Genomic DNA, 17,072 nt, shown 5'->3' on the forward strand with positions numbered 1-17,072 from the left:
ACAAGCACTCTGACCGCAAGGTATGTATGTATGCCTGCTCTTTCAGCGACCTCTGAAATTACCACCAGGTCTGACTCCACCTTTAATAGCATTTCTGTATCTATTGGCATATCCGAAGTGGTTCTTATCCTGAAGTGTTGTTTATGCAAACCAGGAATGTAAACATGGATGTATGGGTGGTATTTCATAGCTATACTTGACTGGATTTAAGGGAAAAGTATCTGAATATGATTGCACATGCTAAAGTGAATGTATAATTAATTGGTTTTGGATTCTTTTCTTCCTCAAATATGCCAAAGGAACTTTTTTTTTTTTTTTCCTTCCCCTATGGATTCTCCTACAAAAACTGGTATAGAAATCTTCAAATTCTAAGACACGGGCCTTGTTTAATCAAAGATACAATAGATATTCCGTGGGAAGATTACCAGCTTCCTGTGTTGGTGTTACGAAATGTGTAAGGTGTATAATTTTAAAATGTTTGGATGTGAGGACACAATGAGAAGCATTTTATTAAAGTCTAAATAAAATGAAATTTTTGCTGTTATTCGTCATTTCTTGGTTCCTTATGAATTCATTTTAATTTATTTTAAATGTTATTTATTTGCAAAGGTAAAGTATTTAAATATTTTTAATGTATATTTAATTGAAGAGGTTCATCACTTTCTGATCTAAGCTTTAATGTCCTCATGGGGGGTAATCTTGCTACATACATGGATATGTCAGTTATTATATTACTTCTGAACTCCTTTCCCAAGATAGTAGGCTTACATTTGCCCCCAATGTTAACTAATAAAACATATTTTTAGAATGTTGTAATAAATAATTCACACTTGATTGCAGACTGCTTGCTTGTGGTTGATGTCATAGCCTTAATAATATAGTCATAGGCCTCACTTTCTGCAAATTTAGGCCTCTAAATCTTTCTATTCTCATCCCTTTGGATGTATAAGATTTGTCTATTAAATTGTCTCTTTCAGTGATTTATATTCATTTCCTTGCTTTACGTTAGCCAAAATTTCCCGTAAAATCAAATGCACCCCTTGTTGGAACGTAGCTCTCAACATACTGCTCGGTTTGGGTCGCTACCTGCAGGATTCATCAGGTACACAGAAACTGGTCGTGTGCATGGGTTCCTTGGGCTCACCTGATGCCGTCACCTTTCCTGCTGCCCCGATGGCAAGGGCGAAGCGAAGCAAAAAGTGTTCTTCTGCATGGCCTCGCCGGCTCTCCTCACTGCCTCGCCGCCCCGACGCAGCGGGTGGTGCAGGCCTCATCCCTGAGACGCGACCAGCAACCGCACCTCCTGAACTGCCTCCAGGGTGGGCTGAGGTATAGAACAAGTGTTGTGTTTTTTTGTTTGTTTGTTTGTTTTGGAAGCTGTTTTTGTTTTGTTTTGGTTTTGGTTAAATCAAATGCTTTACAAGACCTTACATCATGTACCCTCTGTTCCCCCCCCCCCCCGTTCAATTTTTCTTGACGTTCTCTAAAATAAAAATAAAATTGAGAAGCCTTGTCTCTTTTGACATTGAAAGGACACAACTGGAGGCAAAAACAATGTGTATTATTCTGTATTTTACTTCTTTGTGCCATGGCTACAAGTGATGTGCATTTAGCAATGGAGTATGTATACCCCCTTGGGTCCGATTCGGGAGCTGTGTTCTGGTAACATTTTTTTGTTCCTGAGAGCACGATGCCATTGTTCTTCACATTCACGGTGAAAATACCTGCTGAAGAAAAAAAAATAAATAAATTTAAAAAACGCCCTGTGACCTTTTAACCTGCTCCTCCATCTTTCGGCGCCTCCCTCGGGCGGGTTTGCGGGCGGCTTCCCCTCAGGCAGGGGCCGGCTGGGGGCGAGCAGCACCCCCGTTACCCCCTGCAGCCCCTCCGCTTAATTTCCCGGAGCAGGCCCCGGCCTCCTGCCCCGCCCGGCGCTGCGCAGCGTGCCGTGCCGTGCCGTGCCGTGCCGCCCGCTCGGCTCCCGGAGCGGCGGCCGGGGATGGCGGGGCCCGGCGGGGCGGCGGCGCCGCTGGTGCTGTACCACTGGACGCAGTCCTTCTCCTCGCAGAAGGTCAGGCGAGGGGGCTCAAAGCCGCCTCCATTTGCCGAAGCCGCGCGGTGAGGGGAAGGCGGCTGCGGGCGGGCCGGGGCGCGGCGGGCTGAGGGAGGGGCCCTGCAGGGCCCGGCTCTGGGACGGGCTCCTCAGGGCAGCGGTCGCAGCACCGAGCTGCTGGAGTTCAAGGAGCGTCCGGGCAGCGCTCTCAGACGCATGGTCTGGTTTTTGGGTGGTCCAGGAGTTGGACTCCATGATCCCTGTGGGTCCCTTCCAGCTGGGGATATTGCCTGATTCTCTGACAATGCCTTTTCAGGTGCGTTTGGCAATCGCAGAAAAAGCCCTCAAGTGTGAAGAACACGACGTAAATCTGCCCCTGAGTGAGCACAATGAGCCGTGGTTTATGCGTTTAAATTCGTCTGGAGAAGTGCCTGTTCTTATCCACGGGGAAAATATTATTTGTGAGGCCACCCAGATTATCGATTACCTTGAAGCAACATTTATAGATGGTAATCCTAAAGACTTTTAAATGTGTCATCTTTCCCATGTATTTTGCAGCAGTGTCAGAGTCAGTTCTGTGTCACTTCATGTTTGTTTTGTTCACAAGCACAAAGTATTTATAATCCCACAGGTAAATGGGCTGTTCTGGTAGCTGGTGGTATGGGATAAAAACACCTTCCTTTAAAATGAACAGATCATGACCTTCTGGTACCTTCACAAGAAGCTATGAAACTAATGAAGCTAAGAAACGCCTCTGTCATTCTTGCCCGTTTTGGTGACACAGAGACACCAATAAGATGACAGCACAGTGCTGTGCTAATTCTGTACTGAGGCTGCCACTGAAAATAATGTTGCACAGTGCCAGCCATTGTCAGACAGACCCTGCTTTTCAGCAAGAAAAAAAAAAAAAGAAGAAGAATTTACGCTACTGGTTAATTCCAGAAAAATCTTGGGAAAAAAAAAAAAAGTAGAACAAGTCAATTATTTTTGGAGCCAAAATGGAATAAATATGTGAAAAAAAAAAGTAGGGAGAAAATATTTGCAAGTGATTGCTTTTGAAATTCTTCATGTCTGTATTGCTGGAAAATAGACTGCCTCAATTTTTAAGAAAATGCAGACCCGTATTATTTTAGGTGTGAAGAGGTGGCATTTTGTGTTTCAGGGGTTTTGGTTTCTGCTATGATTTCTAAGGAATGAAGAAAATTTCGCTGTTAGGCCAACATGATATGCATTTTATACTGGCATTTCGGTCAAGTGAGGAGGCAGGGCCTGGTTAGATTGAAGGTAGGGTAGAACTCAGTGGTGTGCAGGAATTATTATAAAGTTTTGAGTGGGATTCCTGTACCTCAGTTTTTACAGCATTACAGCTGTCATAATGTTTCAGGCGTAGTAGCTTATCAGAACCCGTGTTGTGAGAGGGCTGAAGGGTTGTGTGCCATGATCCCCCAGTGCTAGAAGTACAACATACATGCTGAATTCTCTGGTTTGAAGGCCTCTTAAATATGTGCTTACGTGGGTTGCTGCTTAGGTACAGAATTACTCAAATGGTTAAAATAAAGCATTGCATACATACGTTTTTCTGAGCCCTGATTACACTACTGAATGACAGTGAGGAAGAGAGAAGCTCTCAATGGCTGTGTCGTTTGTGCTAGTTAGACTAACTGAGGTCATGTTGGAAGTATGACTTTTGATCAGTTGCGTGATTCTTTTCTAACTTCTATTTTGTAACTGTATTGCAGAGGAAGTGCCAAGATTAATGCCAGAAGAAGGGAGCATGTATTATCCGAGGGTGCAACACTACAGAGAGCTTTTAGACTCCTTGCCTATGGACGCCTATACACATGGCTGCATCCTCCACCCTGAGTTAACTGTGGACTCCATGATTCCAGCCTATGCTACAAGCAGAATTCGTAGTATGTACTGATATAGATCTGAAAGTGTGTCATTTAGTAAGATATTGGATTACATTCATCTGGTGTCTTCAGTGTGCCTTAAGCAGAATATATTGAGCACGTATCTGATTTTAATACTACAGTCTTGGATAGTTTTTGCATATACTTTTTATTGATTTTGTAGTCTTATGATTTGAAAATGGAAAAGAGGAAGTGTCATTTTTGAGGTGTGTATGGAATTAATTTTTCTAATGCTGGAGAATGTGTTTCTTGTGCATAGCAGAAAATGACAGCTGTGACAGCTGTAAATATTTTAATTTCCTATCTTCTTGTTAATACTTATAAAGAAATTTCCAGGGAACAGCAGTGGAAAGAAGTAGTCTAGGTTGATCTGGGAAATGGGAATTGTTGAAGTACAATTTAAACCAAAGTCCTGGGTGCAAATAACATAGCAGTATAGAACCAGGGTAAAGGATGAAGTGTAGGTCTGATAGAATCAGTGGTCCCTGGGGTCAGTATTTTACTTGGAGGACTTTTTTACACACATTTTCCCATGGAAAAATATGTTATGAGCAGAAGCAATAGCTGCAGGTTTTGTAGCCCAGTTTCCTGTATAACAGAGAACCTCCTTAAATGAACTCCTGATTCAAATCCAGTAGTTTTCAGAAATATTTAGTTTTAAAAAAAGTTCAGTGATACTCAGGAGAAAAAACCTTGGCAAATAATCTTTCAGTTCTCATAGATTATTTTTTTTCTGAGTTTGGACACCAGAACTGGACTTCAGATTGTTTTCCCTTTGGTATCAATTTGGAGATAATATTTAATTCTTTATTCTTGTTTTATTACTGTATTACAGAATTGTGTGGGTAATCCCTGTTCAGCTGATGATAAATGATGACCTAGCTTTTCAGAACTGCTTGCAGACTTGCAGCTCTCTCTACAAGAAACATAACCTGTACCTTTTGTGGACTGCATCTTTTGCTTCAGATTATATTTTGTATTGGATTGTATTGAAGCAGGTATTGGTTTCTTAGGCCCAGGTTATCACCCAGTCCAACTACTGGCTATCACCTCATGTTTTTTCTTAAATTATGTCCCTGCTCATCTTAATACCATGGCAAACTTTAATTAACACTTTTATGTTTCCTCCTAAGTATTAACAAAAGAAACAAATAGTTCTAAACAGACGAGGAATTTAATCCTTGTAGTTACATGAGTTATCCTTTATAAAATATTATCACAGTATTAGTTTCTTTTTTGTCTGCTGGAAACTTCTTGAGCATTTCAAAAGTCAGCGTTGCTTTTCCGATGATCAATGGCTATTTAAAAGTAAAATTTGTATAGAAAGTATCTGGTTTGGTCTTGAATAGGTAATTTCAGTAAGCATAGTTAGTGTTCTTTTTTTACTGAAGTAATGTGAATTATCATATCAGTGTACTTCTCCACCCACCCCAAATGTGGATGATAACTGTTTACTGAGCAATTCTGATTTACTCATAGGCATTATTGATAGTTTTTCTGTTTTCACATGGTAATAGTGCCATTATTACAGTTCATTTTCCAACGTTGACTTTTATTCTGTCTACCATATGTGCTTTCCCTTCTTGCTTCTAGTTGGTTTTAACTGTTGTCAGTTCACAGACACATATATGCACACATTTATGTTGGTAGAGATAAAATTACGACTTGTCTAAATTGGGAAGTTTTCATATCTTTTTATGTTTAAAGCATAGCCTGCTTTTTTGATTTCAGGCATTGTTTGAATAGCACACAGGTGTTCCTAAACAATTCCATTGTTCAGTCTCATTGCTTGTTCAAACTTTTCCCAGATGGTTTAGTTTTCAGCTTTGAAAAGCTGATCTTTTTCAAAGTGCTAGATATAATAACCCATCATCCAGTTATGTGTTGTTTATGCATACCAAATTCAACTGGGTAATTAATTGCATATAGAAGGTTTTAGTTGTGTGATGAAATCCTTCAACTTCTTCATATACTATGTTGAAAGATGGCTTTCACAGTCACATCAGGCTGAAACAAAGAATGTATAAAACAGTGAGTTCATTATTCTGTAGCAAGAAGTTTTTATCAATCCAATTTAAAAGACTTAATTGGAACTAATCTTAATTACCATGTACAAGTAAGAGGTGATTCATGCCCTGTAATTATTCTGTTCTCAGTTTATTACTAGAAATACTTATTTTTAGGAGATAATTTCTTGTGCAGTATCTTTCGATGCCTTAGGCTTGCAAGTTATGTCATTTTCAAGCAAAGCCTCTCCTTTTATTCAGGAGAGAAAAGGATACACATGTGTAATGGAAATCAATAAAATTATCTAAATTTTTAACACCTTTATTTCTTTAAGCCATGTAACAAACATTTTTCTAGTGCATCCATATACTACATAATAAACGTTTCCAAAATCTACGGATTTTGCTGTTACATTTTAACCGACTGAAAACATTTTAGTTCCATATTCAATAGCATTTAGGCTGTTGTTGTGGAGTTGTGCACATGACTTGCAGTGGCATTATTGAAAGTCTCACTATGGGCCTGTCTGCACATTTACAGCATGAAAAATATGTTGGGAACCCAGGAATTGAGGCACAAAAAAATCAGAGACATGGGGTATTTGTAGTAGAATTTCAGGGATTTAACGTAGTTGTTGGCAGCAAAATGATTTTATCTGAGTAAGATAAAAATAATAACAGGAGTTCCCTCGTTACCTGACAGATCACCATTTTATATAGCTTATTGCAAACTGATGAGCAGAAGGTTTGGTGGGGTCAACTTAGGCAGCAGTTAAGTTTTCCAAACAGTGATGTTTCTGAATCCCAGCTTGGCAAGGGTGCTTCATTGAAGTACCACTTCCCATTTCTTTGGTGTGATATTTTTACACAAAGTATTGATTATTTTCTGGGGATTGAAGTATGGGTATTTGGATATCTAATGTCATTACTTTGTCTTTTGTATCAGGCCAAATAAGTAACACAGAATCAGAGTTGAAGAAACTTGCGGAGGAAAATCCAGACCTTCAAGATGCCTATATAGCAAAACAGAAGCGCCTTAAAGTAAGAAAACTCTTTGTGTTCCACCCCTTTAGTATCAGGTTGTTAGTGTGAGACTTTTGCTGTCATGATACAAACATTTGTTTCACCTGTCATTGCCAGTATAGTCACGCAGTGATTTAACCCTGCAAGGCGTGAAGCACTCTATCCCCCAAATCAGCTACACGCTTCAAGTGTGTGCTGAAGTTTTGGACTGGTCCCACAGACTTCAGAGGTAAGTACACATCAGCGGTGGTGTTGGGTTGTTGAGTGCCTTGCAGGTTGAGGCAGACCTCAATATCTGACATCTCTAATGTTTGTTTTTGGTGTTATCTGAATTGTTATGAGTATCCGAATGGTATCCAGCTGACTGTGTAGAGAAAATCATATTTTATATCTAAGTACTGTCATATCTAATTAGAAGTTTCTCCTATAAAAGTATAAACTCTATATGGTGATTAAAACACTAAACTTTATATATATTTAGTCTAAACTGCTGGATCATGATAATATAAAATACCTGAAGAAAATACTGGATGAACTGGAGAAAGTTTTGGATCAGGTTGAGACTGAATTGCAGCGGCGAAATGAGGAAACACCAGGTAAGGAACTATTCTTCCTAAATCCTCTTGATCCTTATGTTTGGCAAGACTGAGTAAACCAGCTGACAGTACCATTATAGGACTGTCTTTAGTGCATCCAAATAGGCACTTTTAGCATACACTGATCTAGGTTCACTGAACAGATCAATACTGATTTTAAATACTCGTTCAGTTTACTGCTGCTGTTAGTGAGTGGAAGTCTTAGTGTTTGGTTCCATTTTCAGCACGTTGTGAGTATAATTGGCTGCACAATTTTTTCAGTCGTTTTTAAACAAAACAAGAAAAACTGTAGCTACAAATGTTATTCTTGATGTTGTAGCTGTAGGATTCAGTTCACTATAATGTTCATGACCTTAATGTTAAACACAGGTAATTTAGAATTAAGATCTTGTTTAAATGCCATACAGATTTGGGTTGCCGGAATTTGTGGCATGTGCAGAATTAGCAATCTGTGTAAGCGCTCTGATTGTTGGCGCAACCCCGCACCCTCTTGAAAAGCAGTGGTGCTTACCTGCCATCCACCTAAACACAAGTTGTATTTTGTTTGAATAGGATTAGTTGTCTTCTTATTGAGAGTTTAGTACAGTTCCCAGTGGTGTCAGTAGGAATCCTTCCTCTGGCTTCACTGGGAGCTGAATGAAGCAGAGTCAATATCAACTGCATCTGCTCAGATCAATAACGGTGCATTTGGCTCTATAAATAGCTGTTGTAATAGTTATTGGTTACTATTAAAACAGTAGATTTGAAACAGCAATTGAAAATCGAGGGTAAATTTTCTACTGACTCAACAGTTAAAGAGGCATGGAAAGTGGTTTAGCTCACACAGGATAGTAGTATTTTGTTTGGCAAACAGTCTGTCACCATTCCCAGCAGCCCCTTGCTTTTTCTGTTAAATAAACTTTCCAATGAGTCAACTGGTATGATAGTGATGAGTTTGTGAAAGCTGACAAGCTCACAGGATTTAGTAAAATGTATGACTGTTAAATACCTATTTGAGTTTTGTCTGAGGTATTGACATTTGGGGTGGTGGTGAACAGTGCTGCTCTCAGCTGATGGCCAATCTCTGCATGTCTGCTGCTTTTACTGCTCAGATCCCTCATTCAGTTATCGCTGCTGCCACTGCAGACCTCTTTCTTTCACACAGCTTACCTTCTGTGGTCTTCCTTTCTATCACCTTAATGCACTGGGTTAATCCCCAGATATCCTTTCAGCAATATAGGACAGACTGTCTCTTTCTTCTGGACCTACATAGCCGGTTCAAATGGACGGGTACCAGTGGTGTGCTGTACCATGGTGTGCTTTCCTCAGGTGGCAAACTGGTTGACAGGGATATTGCAGAGTTCCTCTGATTCTGCGGAGGTGCAGATGAACATTCATGCCAGTGGTTCTGTATGCCTGCAGCATGGGAAAAACTGCAAAATGTTGCAAATGAGGAGGGAATGACATAGTTCTGTTTGAGATCTAAGCTAGAGCAGAGTACTCACACTAGCAGCTATGCTAGATACCTGATTTCATATCCTAGGTTTCAAAAGCTCCCTGTACAATCAGTACAAATAAGCCCCTTCAGATGGGAGTTCATCTCACTGAAATTAGCGGTGTGATGCTGCCTAGCAGTGCCTGCTCTGAGTCATCTCAGGAAGATTAACCTCTTTCCTTTGACTAGAGGGGGAGCCTGGGGTCTCCAGCCGTGCTCCTGAGTAATGGTGGACAGTGTGAATACCCATCAGTTCTCAAACATCTTAGCATAGACAACAAGGTTTTGGGTCAAGAAAGGCACAAAGGAAGGACAGGTAGCACAAACTGTTTTCTTGCTGAGCCGATGTGTTTGGTACAGATTAGCCACCAGACTCATTCCTTTTTGACTTGAAAGTCTGTAGCAAATTAGGAGCTCTTGAGTGAATACCATAGAGCTGAGTTATGTGGACAAGATGATAAATTCAGAAGGCAAATGGTAGCTTTTAAGCAAAAGCTAACCCACCTTGCTCCTTTTCCACTCCTGCTTCATTTAATCCAGTTTTGAGAAATGTACTTGAAAAAAATAAGTGTTTGGTAAGGGGGTTAATTTAAGAACCTGAAATGTGGCTCTTTTTTCCTTTACAAATTTAGGCCAGGCTGCTGAACCTTTATGTTACTGCATAAACAGTGGAGAGAGGGTGTGAACAATGGGAAGAAGATTGGTAAAATGTTAAGTTATTAACGTCACAGCTTAGCTGAAGTGTTGGTGTTGTTTATTACCATCTTGAAATAACACTAAACTAAGTCTTGGCTTATGCAGGCTTCTATGTGTGTTTGTATGCCATCAGCTACTAATTCTTTATGTTTTATCTCTGATTAGAAGATGGAAGTCAGCCTTGGCTCTGTGGTGAATTCTTCAGTTTGGCAGATGTGTCACTTGCTGTCACATTACATCGGCTGAAGTTTCTGGGTTTAGCAAGAAGAAACTGGGGAAATGGAAAACGGCCCAACTTGGAAGCCTATTATGAGCGTGTTGTGAAGAGAAAAGCATTTTACAAAGTTTTAGGACATGTCAACAATATATTAATCTCAGCAGTTCTGCCAACTGCGTTTCGAGTGGCCAAGAAAAGAGCGCCCAGAGTTCTTGGCACCACCCTGCTGGTCGGCACGCTGGCAGGAATGGCTTATTTTGTTTTCGTGTGTCTTCGGAAGAGATTTGCCAACATGATGTTGTCAATTAGAACCAGACAAAATTATTTTTAGACCTGTTTGTCCCCAGTGGTGAGTGGAGGTCATCTCTACCCCACTAGACTATCCCCAGTAAAATACAAGCATATAAGAAAGGCTGTGTCTGTGAATTAGAACATTGTCACACAGTAATCATCTCCTGCTGTTGTATAATTGGATTGGCATTGCTGAGATATTTGCAGAAAATATATGTTGAGGGGTGACAACAAAGGAAAGAAGATACTTTCTTTTTAGATGAGGAGGTATAAGGGCTGTGATGGTGTTTTGCTGAAGTGGTTATTGTTTCGATCTTCTTTACCCATTAGCTGACCTAATTATAATGTTTTATTTAATAGATATGCAGCAATGTGACAGCTTTTCACTGTGGGTGAAACGCATTACTGTGCAGAAACCAGCACTGAAATACTGAAAACAGCACTTAGCTTAAATGCTCGGAGTAGGATTTGAGTGGAACACAGGCTCAGTGCCTTCGGAGCTAAGTGTCTCTGTACTAATGAATGTCTTGGTTCGCAGTTGGACCTTTATGAATGTGTTACAAAGCAGCCTTGTAAAGCCACTTTTTTCACAGTATGTTCATGCAGTTGTGTAGGAAGAGACCTGAAATGCATATAAACGGGAATGATTTGTGGGCCATACAAGTGAAATTCTGTAGAGGCGTCAGCAGGTTCTGGACTTCCATTGATACACAGATGGGTGAAAAAAACCTGACACTTGTCTTTTAAATGTCTTTTGGGTAGCTTTTGGCCCAGCCAGATACTCAGCTCAGCTACCAGCCCTGGCTCAGTCATACCAGTGCACATTTCCTGCTTTCTTTCCTATCTGCTCCTTCTCTCTTTTGCTCTTGTGGTGGCCTGATACAGTTTTCTCAATGTTAGTGTCCCGTACCTGTTTCTACTCTGAGCACTGGCTGGTTTTTGCACACTACTAAGCTATGTTACTAATTGCATGTGCCTCTATGAAACGTTTGCTCACAACGTGCCACAGCCAACAGGATAATGTATGCACAACAACACCTTTTGTAGAAGTAATTTAAAATAGTTTACTATGTTTCAGTCTGGTTGGGTAGCCTAGATTCAAAGTGAAACAGTAATTTAGCAATCTTTACTTAGGGAGAGGTGTCATATTGGTGATAAATGAAAATACGGGTCAGTTTGGAGGCAGATGATTTGTACTGTGGATTTTTTATGAAGCTACAGTCTTGTAGGTAAGGTATAGAAAAACACTTTGATACTTTTCACTGCTCAGTATGTAATGACACTTCTATTAAGTTTGAACTGAGCTCCTGTTTCAGTTAGGGATGCCCATTTACTGGAAGGTAGACTTTGAATCATTTTGCAGAAAGAAAGCAATCAGGAATGGCTGAAAATTCTGATGGCAGTTGAGTAATTTTATTGTATTCTGATGAATGTCTGAAAGCTTCAGAATATCTACAAGCTGTATATAACTACAACAAGCAAAACATAGCTTTTGTTGTTTGCCTGTCAGCAGCCCGTGCTAACAGGCCTAAGAGCATTTTCTATCCAGTGCTGGTAGCTGTGGACACCCCCTATAATTACTTCCGAGCACTGAGAAGACCCTCACTCAAGTTTGCTGGGGAGAGCAGAGGCAGTTTCTGTCTTGGCAGTCTCACTTTCTTGCCGATATCAAAGTGGATAAAATTGTTGAATACTCCTACTTATAATTTAATATTTTGTAAGTTCTCTAACAAAATGGGACCTAAGTCTCATAGCTCCTTTCCATTAATGAGAAAATCTTACCTAGGAAGCATTTATCTTTAAATCAAAAAGTCAGTTTTATATAACTCTATTTCATTTGTTTTCAAGGACTTGATGATTTTAATCTGCTCTATTAGAAAAACTTTGTGTAAGTTTAATCCAACAATACTATTGATGTTCTGGCAGCTTTAACTGAATTTGTACATTGCAGTTCATCTGCTTTTAGGTGTAACCAACAAGTTACACTAAGTTAATAAACACAGAGTGAGCCCTGTAACGTAAAACTTCCTTGGCATGTCTTTCTGACAGGTCATCTGTAAAATACAATCCAATCAAGTCAGAGTGAAATTCGTTATATATGACAGCTCTCTGATGGATAAATTTACATTTCACTTCTTCCTTCCCCTTCTTTTTTTTTTTTTTTGGTGTTAATTGTAGATCAGAACACACATATTTCCAGAAGATGCACTAGTTTAGTCTACACTACCAGCCCCATGCCCTGTGATACAGGCCAACTATTGATGGAAGTTGTGTAGTTTTACTTCCCCCCCGCCCCCAAATCCCAGTGATGTCTGCACTTCAGCTAGCGCTCATTGCTTGCAGGATCTGGGAAGGACTGAATTGACCACCAGGTGTCAGTGGTCCTCTAGGGCTACACTTTGGCATGCCTTAGATGTGCAGGAGATCACGGATTTTCATAAAGTTTTCATGATATATTCATGATTTCAGTGTAAGATGGATGATGTGAGCAGCCTCATCAAACTAGCAGTGTCTCAAGAGCCTAAGAACAAGTGCTTCAGTCTACTGCAGGCTAGTTCTTTAATATCTATAATTTATGCTTGTGAGTAGTTTCTACACTGGATAAATAGGATTGTCCAACAGAGGGCACAGTTTACGTGATAGGTCACATTAAAATGAGTGTCACTGAGTAACAATTAAACTTCTTGTCTGCAAGAATGAGCGTGGATAAAACTTACTGAGAAAAGTTTGGGTCCCCAGTTTTAATAAGGGTCTGTTCTATTTGATAGGCTGCTTATTTTCACTGCCCTGAAGTACTGTGTGCAACATTGGTTTCTGTACAGGTGGCAGCAAAAGGCTTATCCACGATTAAATTTGTTGAAATAGGATGAAATTTAGAAGCACATATACTGTGTATGACTCTTTGTGCAGAGTACCTTTTGTGTGGTGCTTATAAATTTTCTTTTCAGCCTGTCTGATTTTCTTTGCTCTGGTACCTCTGGACGATATTTATATTGGATACAACGAACGATCTTCTGGTTTTCATTTGCTGTTTGTTCTCGTATCATGCATCAGATAGATTTCATATCATATCTTTGTATGTGGGACCAGCAAAATAAACATAGATTCTAAGACTACTTTCTAGACTGGTTTATGTCTTCTTTTTTCAGTAAAACTGGGCACATTTGAGGATCACACAATATTTCTATAAGGAGTCTGATGCTGTCCAAGGAAAGAAGCCTCTGATATTTCAGTTTAAAAGGTGTTCAACAGATTGACTTGCATGTATATGGAAACAACAGTTAGAACGCTAGTTTTCTTTGGTTATCTTTCTGACCTGTATATGCATGAAGCTCAACAGAGGCTATTTAATAATGTTAAAAAACTATTTATTTAAAGGAGGTCAAGTGTTTTTTGTGCTTTCAATTAATCCATGTTAATAAAATAAAATATTTCCTTCTGAGTGTGACCCTGATTCTTGGCTTATATTGCTGAGTTGCGGAAGCTGGGGGCTCCATTCTGTAAGGTATTGTGACAAACGCATAAGCTGTGTCTACATCGATGTTGTTAATGAGACCAACCAGTGTGCCCCAGCTAGTGGGCGTCTGGCCGTAAGTTTTTGTTTTGCACTGTAGTAATCTGCATTGGATCATCTTTCTTGTTAAGCACAGGAATAAATAACAGTACTTACTTGTGGCCTGCATGTGCTTTCTTTCAGTGTTCAAAAATTCAACAGAGCTGCTAGGATCAGACAGCTGATAGGGTTTGCATTTCAGGAGATTATGACAGGTATGTTCTCTGGACCAACTCTGAAGTGGCCTTGATGTTAGCATTAATCAGAAGTATACACAGAGCCCTTGCTGAGAAGAAGCCCTTGCTGCTTCTGTCAAAACAGACAAGAAATGAGTGGATGGGACATTAAGTAGGAAGAGTATAAATACCTTGTCCAGATTCACAGTCATATATCCACTGTTGCATATCATATTTTTAAAGGCATTTATTAGTTGACTTAAGTCTTAATTTTCAGAGCAAGGAGCTACTAGAATTTAAAGAGCAGACTGTTATGCCTTGTCTAATTCATGATGATTAGAAATGGCAGGAGACAAACTAGGTGAAACGTAGTGGATCTAGCTAACTAGAGAACACTGCTCTGCAATAAGGCATATGATTGATTATTCTTCACTGAGGCCGCCTTAATAAATTCGTCTCTTTGTTTAGTTCATGTTAGACAAAGAGGTGTACAGCTGCACTTAGGAAATTTACAAGATGGGTTGAGGAAGTCAAACATGTAGAAAAATCCCAAACAAAGTATATTTTTTCTTCGTTCCTTTCTTTAAAAGGAAATTTTTAGGTTTGGTGCAATACCAAGTCAGAAAGTCAGGCACGCAAAACTCAGGAAATTCCAGAAGCCAGAGTTCCTACAATACTATTAACTCACTCATACAGTACTTCAGTAGCATTTTGATATCTGTTTTTATTTCTAAATTACAGTCATGGTGCTTTATTCCATGTGCTGTTAAAAATGTTGCACCATTAAATAGTTAAGCTGTGGATAAGCTTGATGTTGGGGGAAGAATCTGTTGGAATTTGCAGACTTGAATTCTAGCTATTTTCATTTTAGCATTACATCAGCATTAATTTTACTACAGTTCAAAAAACAAATAATTGTATAAATGAGTATTGTGTAAACTAACACACAGAATAATTCCATATTAATCTAATTCAGATTATTTATATATATTCTGTATAATATCCCTTTTTATCCCTTTCCTGGTTGTTCTGCTAAAAACAGATAATTGACAGTTACATATATTACTACATTTATTTAAAAATCCAGTTCTAAAGTTAAAATGATGAAAATACAATTGATTTTTTTTCAAATTGACAAAATGATAATCATCCTTTCTTGGTCCAAACTCTGCTTTATTGTGCAATTTTTGAGATGCTTATAGGATTGTAAACACTGTCTAAATCCCTCTGAAGGCAGATACAGTCCCCACCAGCAGCCTGGGAAGGATTAAAGATGTTCTTTGCATGCCTATCTATGACTAAAGAAGTAGCTTCTCTAAAGGAAATTACTTTTCAGGCAGAGCTGGGGATCATGCAGAGAGGGAACAAGTCGGACTGTTGGTGTTACTAGAATAGTTCTGTGTGGGTATGTGTTCCCCTTCACTCTGTTTCTACGTAAGACATCATCGGCTGCTGTCTTTTGGTAGCTTTATAGCAGGATACGATACCATTGCTAACACTGGATGTAGAGGCTTGAGGACAGACATATTTGGTGCTGTGTTATTTAATCTGCATCATTAGTTGATCATTTAAGTCAGAAGCTGAATGCTCCTGCATTTAAACTGGACAAAAAGTTCTGTCTGTTGAGAAAGTGTTGCTATCCTGAAAATTGCTCGTTTAGGGCTTTATTCAGAAAGGTTACCTAACTTCAAGTGTTTTAGCAGGTGACGTCTGTGTGCAACAGAAAATACATCATTCATGGGGCTAGACCAGGTGTGAGAAGACCACTGCTTCTGTCACCTGGTTGCTGAGGCATTTACCTCACAGAAAGTGAAATCTCCCCAACTGAATATGAAGTTGGTAAGAGTCAGAAGTAGAGAGAAAAGCTCCTCCTTTGTAGATATGTGCCCTATGCAGTAGGCTGCAGAGTCCGGCTCCCTCTTTTGCCTGATTTATGAGCACAAAATGCGTCTGGTGTTGGAGGAGTCAGAAGCAATTCCTTTGACTAAGCATGGTTTGAACAAGTGGAAGGCTGAGACTGCAGTCATTCAGCAATGCTATGGAGAGCAGGGATTGCCACACAGCCTTCTCTGGCAGCTGTATTTAAAAATGGAGTTAGCAAATGCTGACTTCATGGAAATAATATTTTTAGGTGCGTAACATGGGTACAGGAAGAGGAAGGAATTCAGATTCTAGGGGACAAATGAACTGTAGTAGGTGTCTAGCAGCAGAGAAGCACCATCATCTTCTCTTGCTTAGCTGTGGGTGGCTGTCCTGTGGTGGACAAAGGTTCCTGGATTGCCACTTTGTGGGATGTATTTGTTATCTCTCACTTGAACTGAAACCAGTGGAGGGAAAGACTGTGAAGAAATACGTCTCTTGACTGCATAGTGAAGCCTGCTCCCTAATACAGATATTTAAGTTGGACTGCTGTTCAGAAATGTACATCTGCTTTGAGCTGCATAACTCTCCTCAGACACCTTATCATAAGCCTGACACCAAACTAGAGGTCTGGATTGCACCCCAGAGCCAGAGGCAGTAGAAGGACTTATTGCTTAGCTTGTTGACTCCTTTAATAGAAATAGCCTCAGAGACGAGAACTCACAGGCAGTCTGTGCTAGTTGAGGCCAGATGCCCTTTGTCCAAATCTGGTGCATTAATGAGTTGTGGACCCTTCCATTGTGCTAACTCAGACTGCTCTAAAACACAGAGGCAGAAGCCATTAAAAGTTAAGGAGGAAACAAAATTGGCCAATGTTGCAGTAATGGAGGTATCAAGATTGTAGTTTCTAATAGAGCCACAGTCAGAGCTGGTATGAGTCATTATTACAAAAAAATTAGCGATGCATCTACTTACATCAGATCTGAATTTGATTTTAAAGTCATTATGCCATGAGTCATGTTTTAAGTCTTTGCCTTGAAAAGTTTTGTTTTAATCAACCTGTTACAGAGACGATGAAAGCTTCACAATACCTTTCAGAAACAAAGAATACATGCAGAGCTTAAGTTTTTAAAAGCTGTTTAAGCTTTTAAGATGGGCAGCACATACTGAATCAACAATTTTGGAATATGGAGTTATTTTTGGAATAAAGAAGC

At 39.7% G+C, this 17,072-nt stretch overlaps 1 protein-coding gene across 1 annotated transcript; it reads left to right on the plus strand.

The window, feature by feature from the left end:
* Window positions 1-1,734: 1,734 nt before the first annotated feature.
* Window positions 1,735-13,716, plus strand: GDAP1 (ganglioside induced differentiation associated protein 1). The gene is made up of 6 exons (XM_080581641.1): window positions 1,735-2,071; window positions 2,370-2,562; window positions 3,793-3,966; window positions 6,919-7,013; window positions 7,477-7,591; window positions 9,927-13,716. Exons 1-6 carry the CDS (start codon window positions 2,000-2,002, stop codon window positions 10,307-10,309), a joined length of 1,032 nt encoding a protein of 343 aa, XP_080437767.1. The 5' UTR covers window positions 1,735-1,999; the 3' UTR covers window positions 10,310-13,716.
* The last annotated feature ends 3,356 nt before the right edge of the window (window positions 13,717-17,072 follow it).

The sequence above is a fragment of the Anser brachyrhynchus genome, assembly GCF_964034855.1.
Source record: "Anser brachyrhynchus genome assembly, chromosome: 2".
NCBI lineage: Eukaryota > Metazoa > Chordata > Aves > Anseriformes > Anatidae > Anser > Anser brachyrhynchus.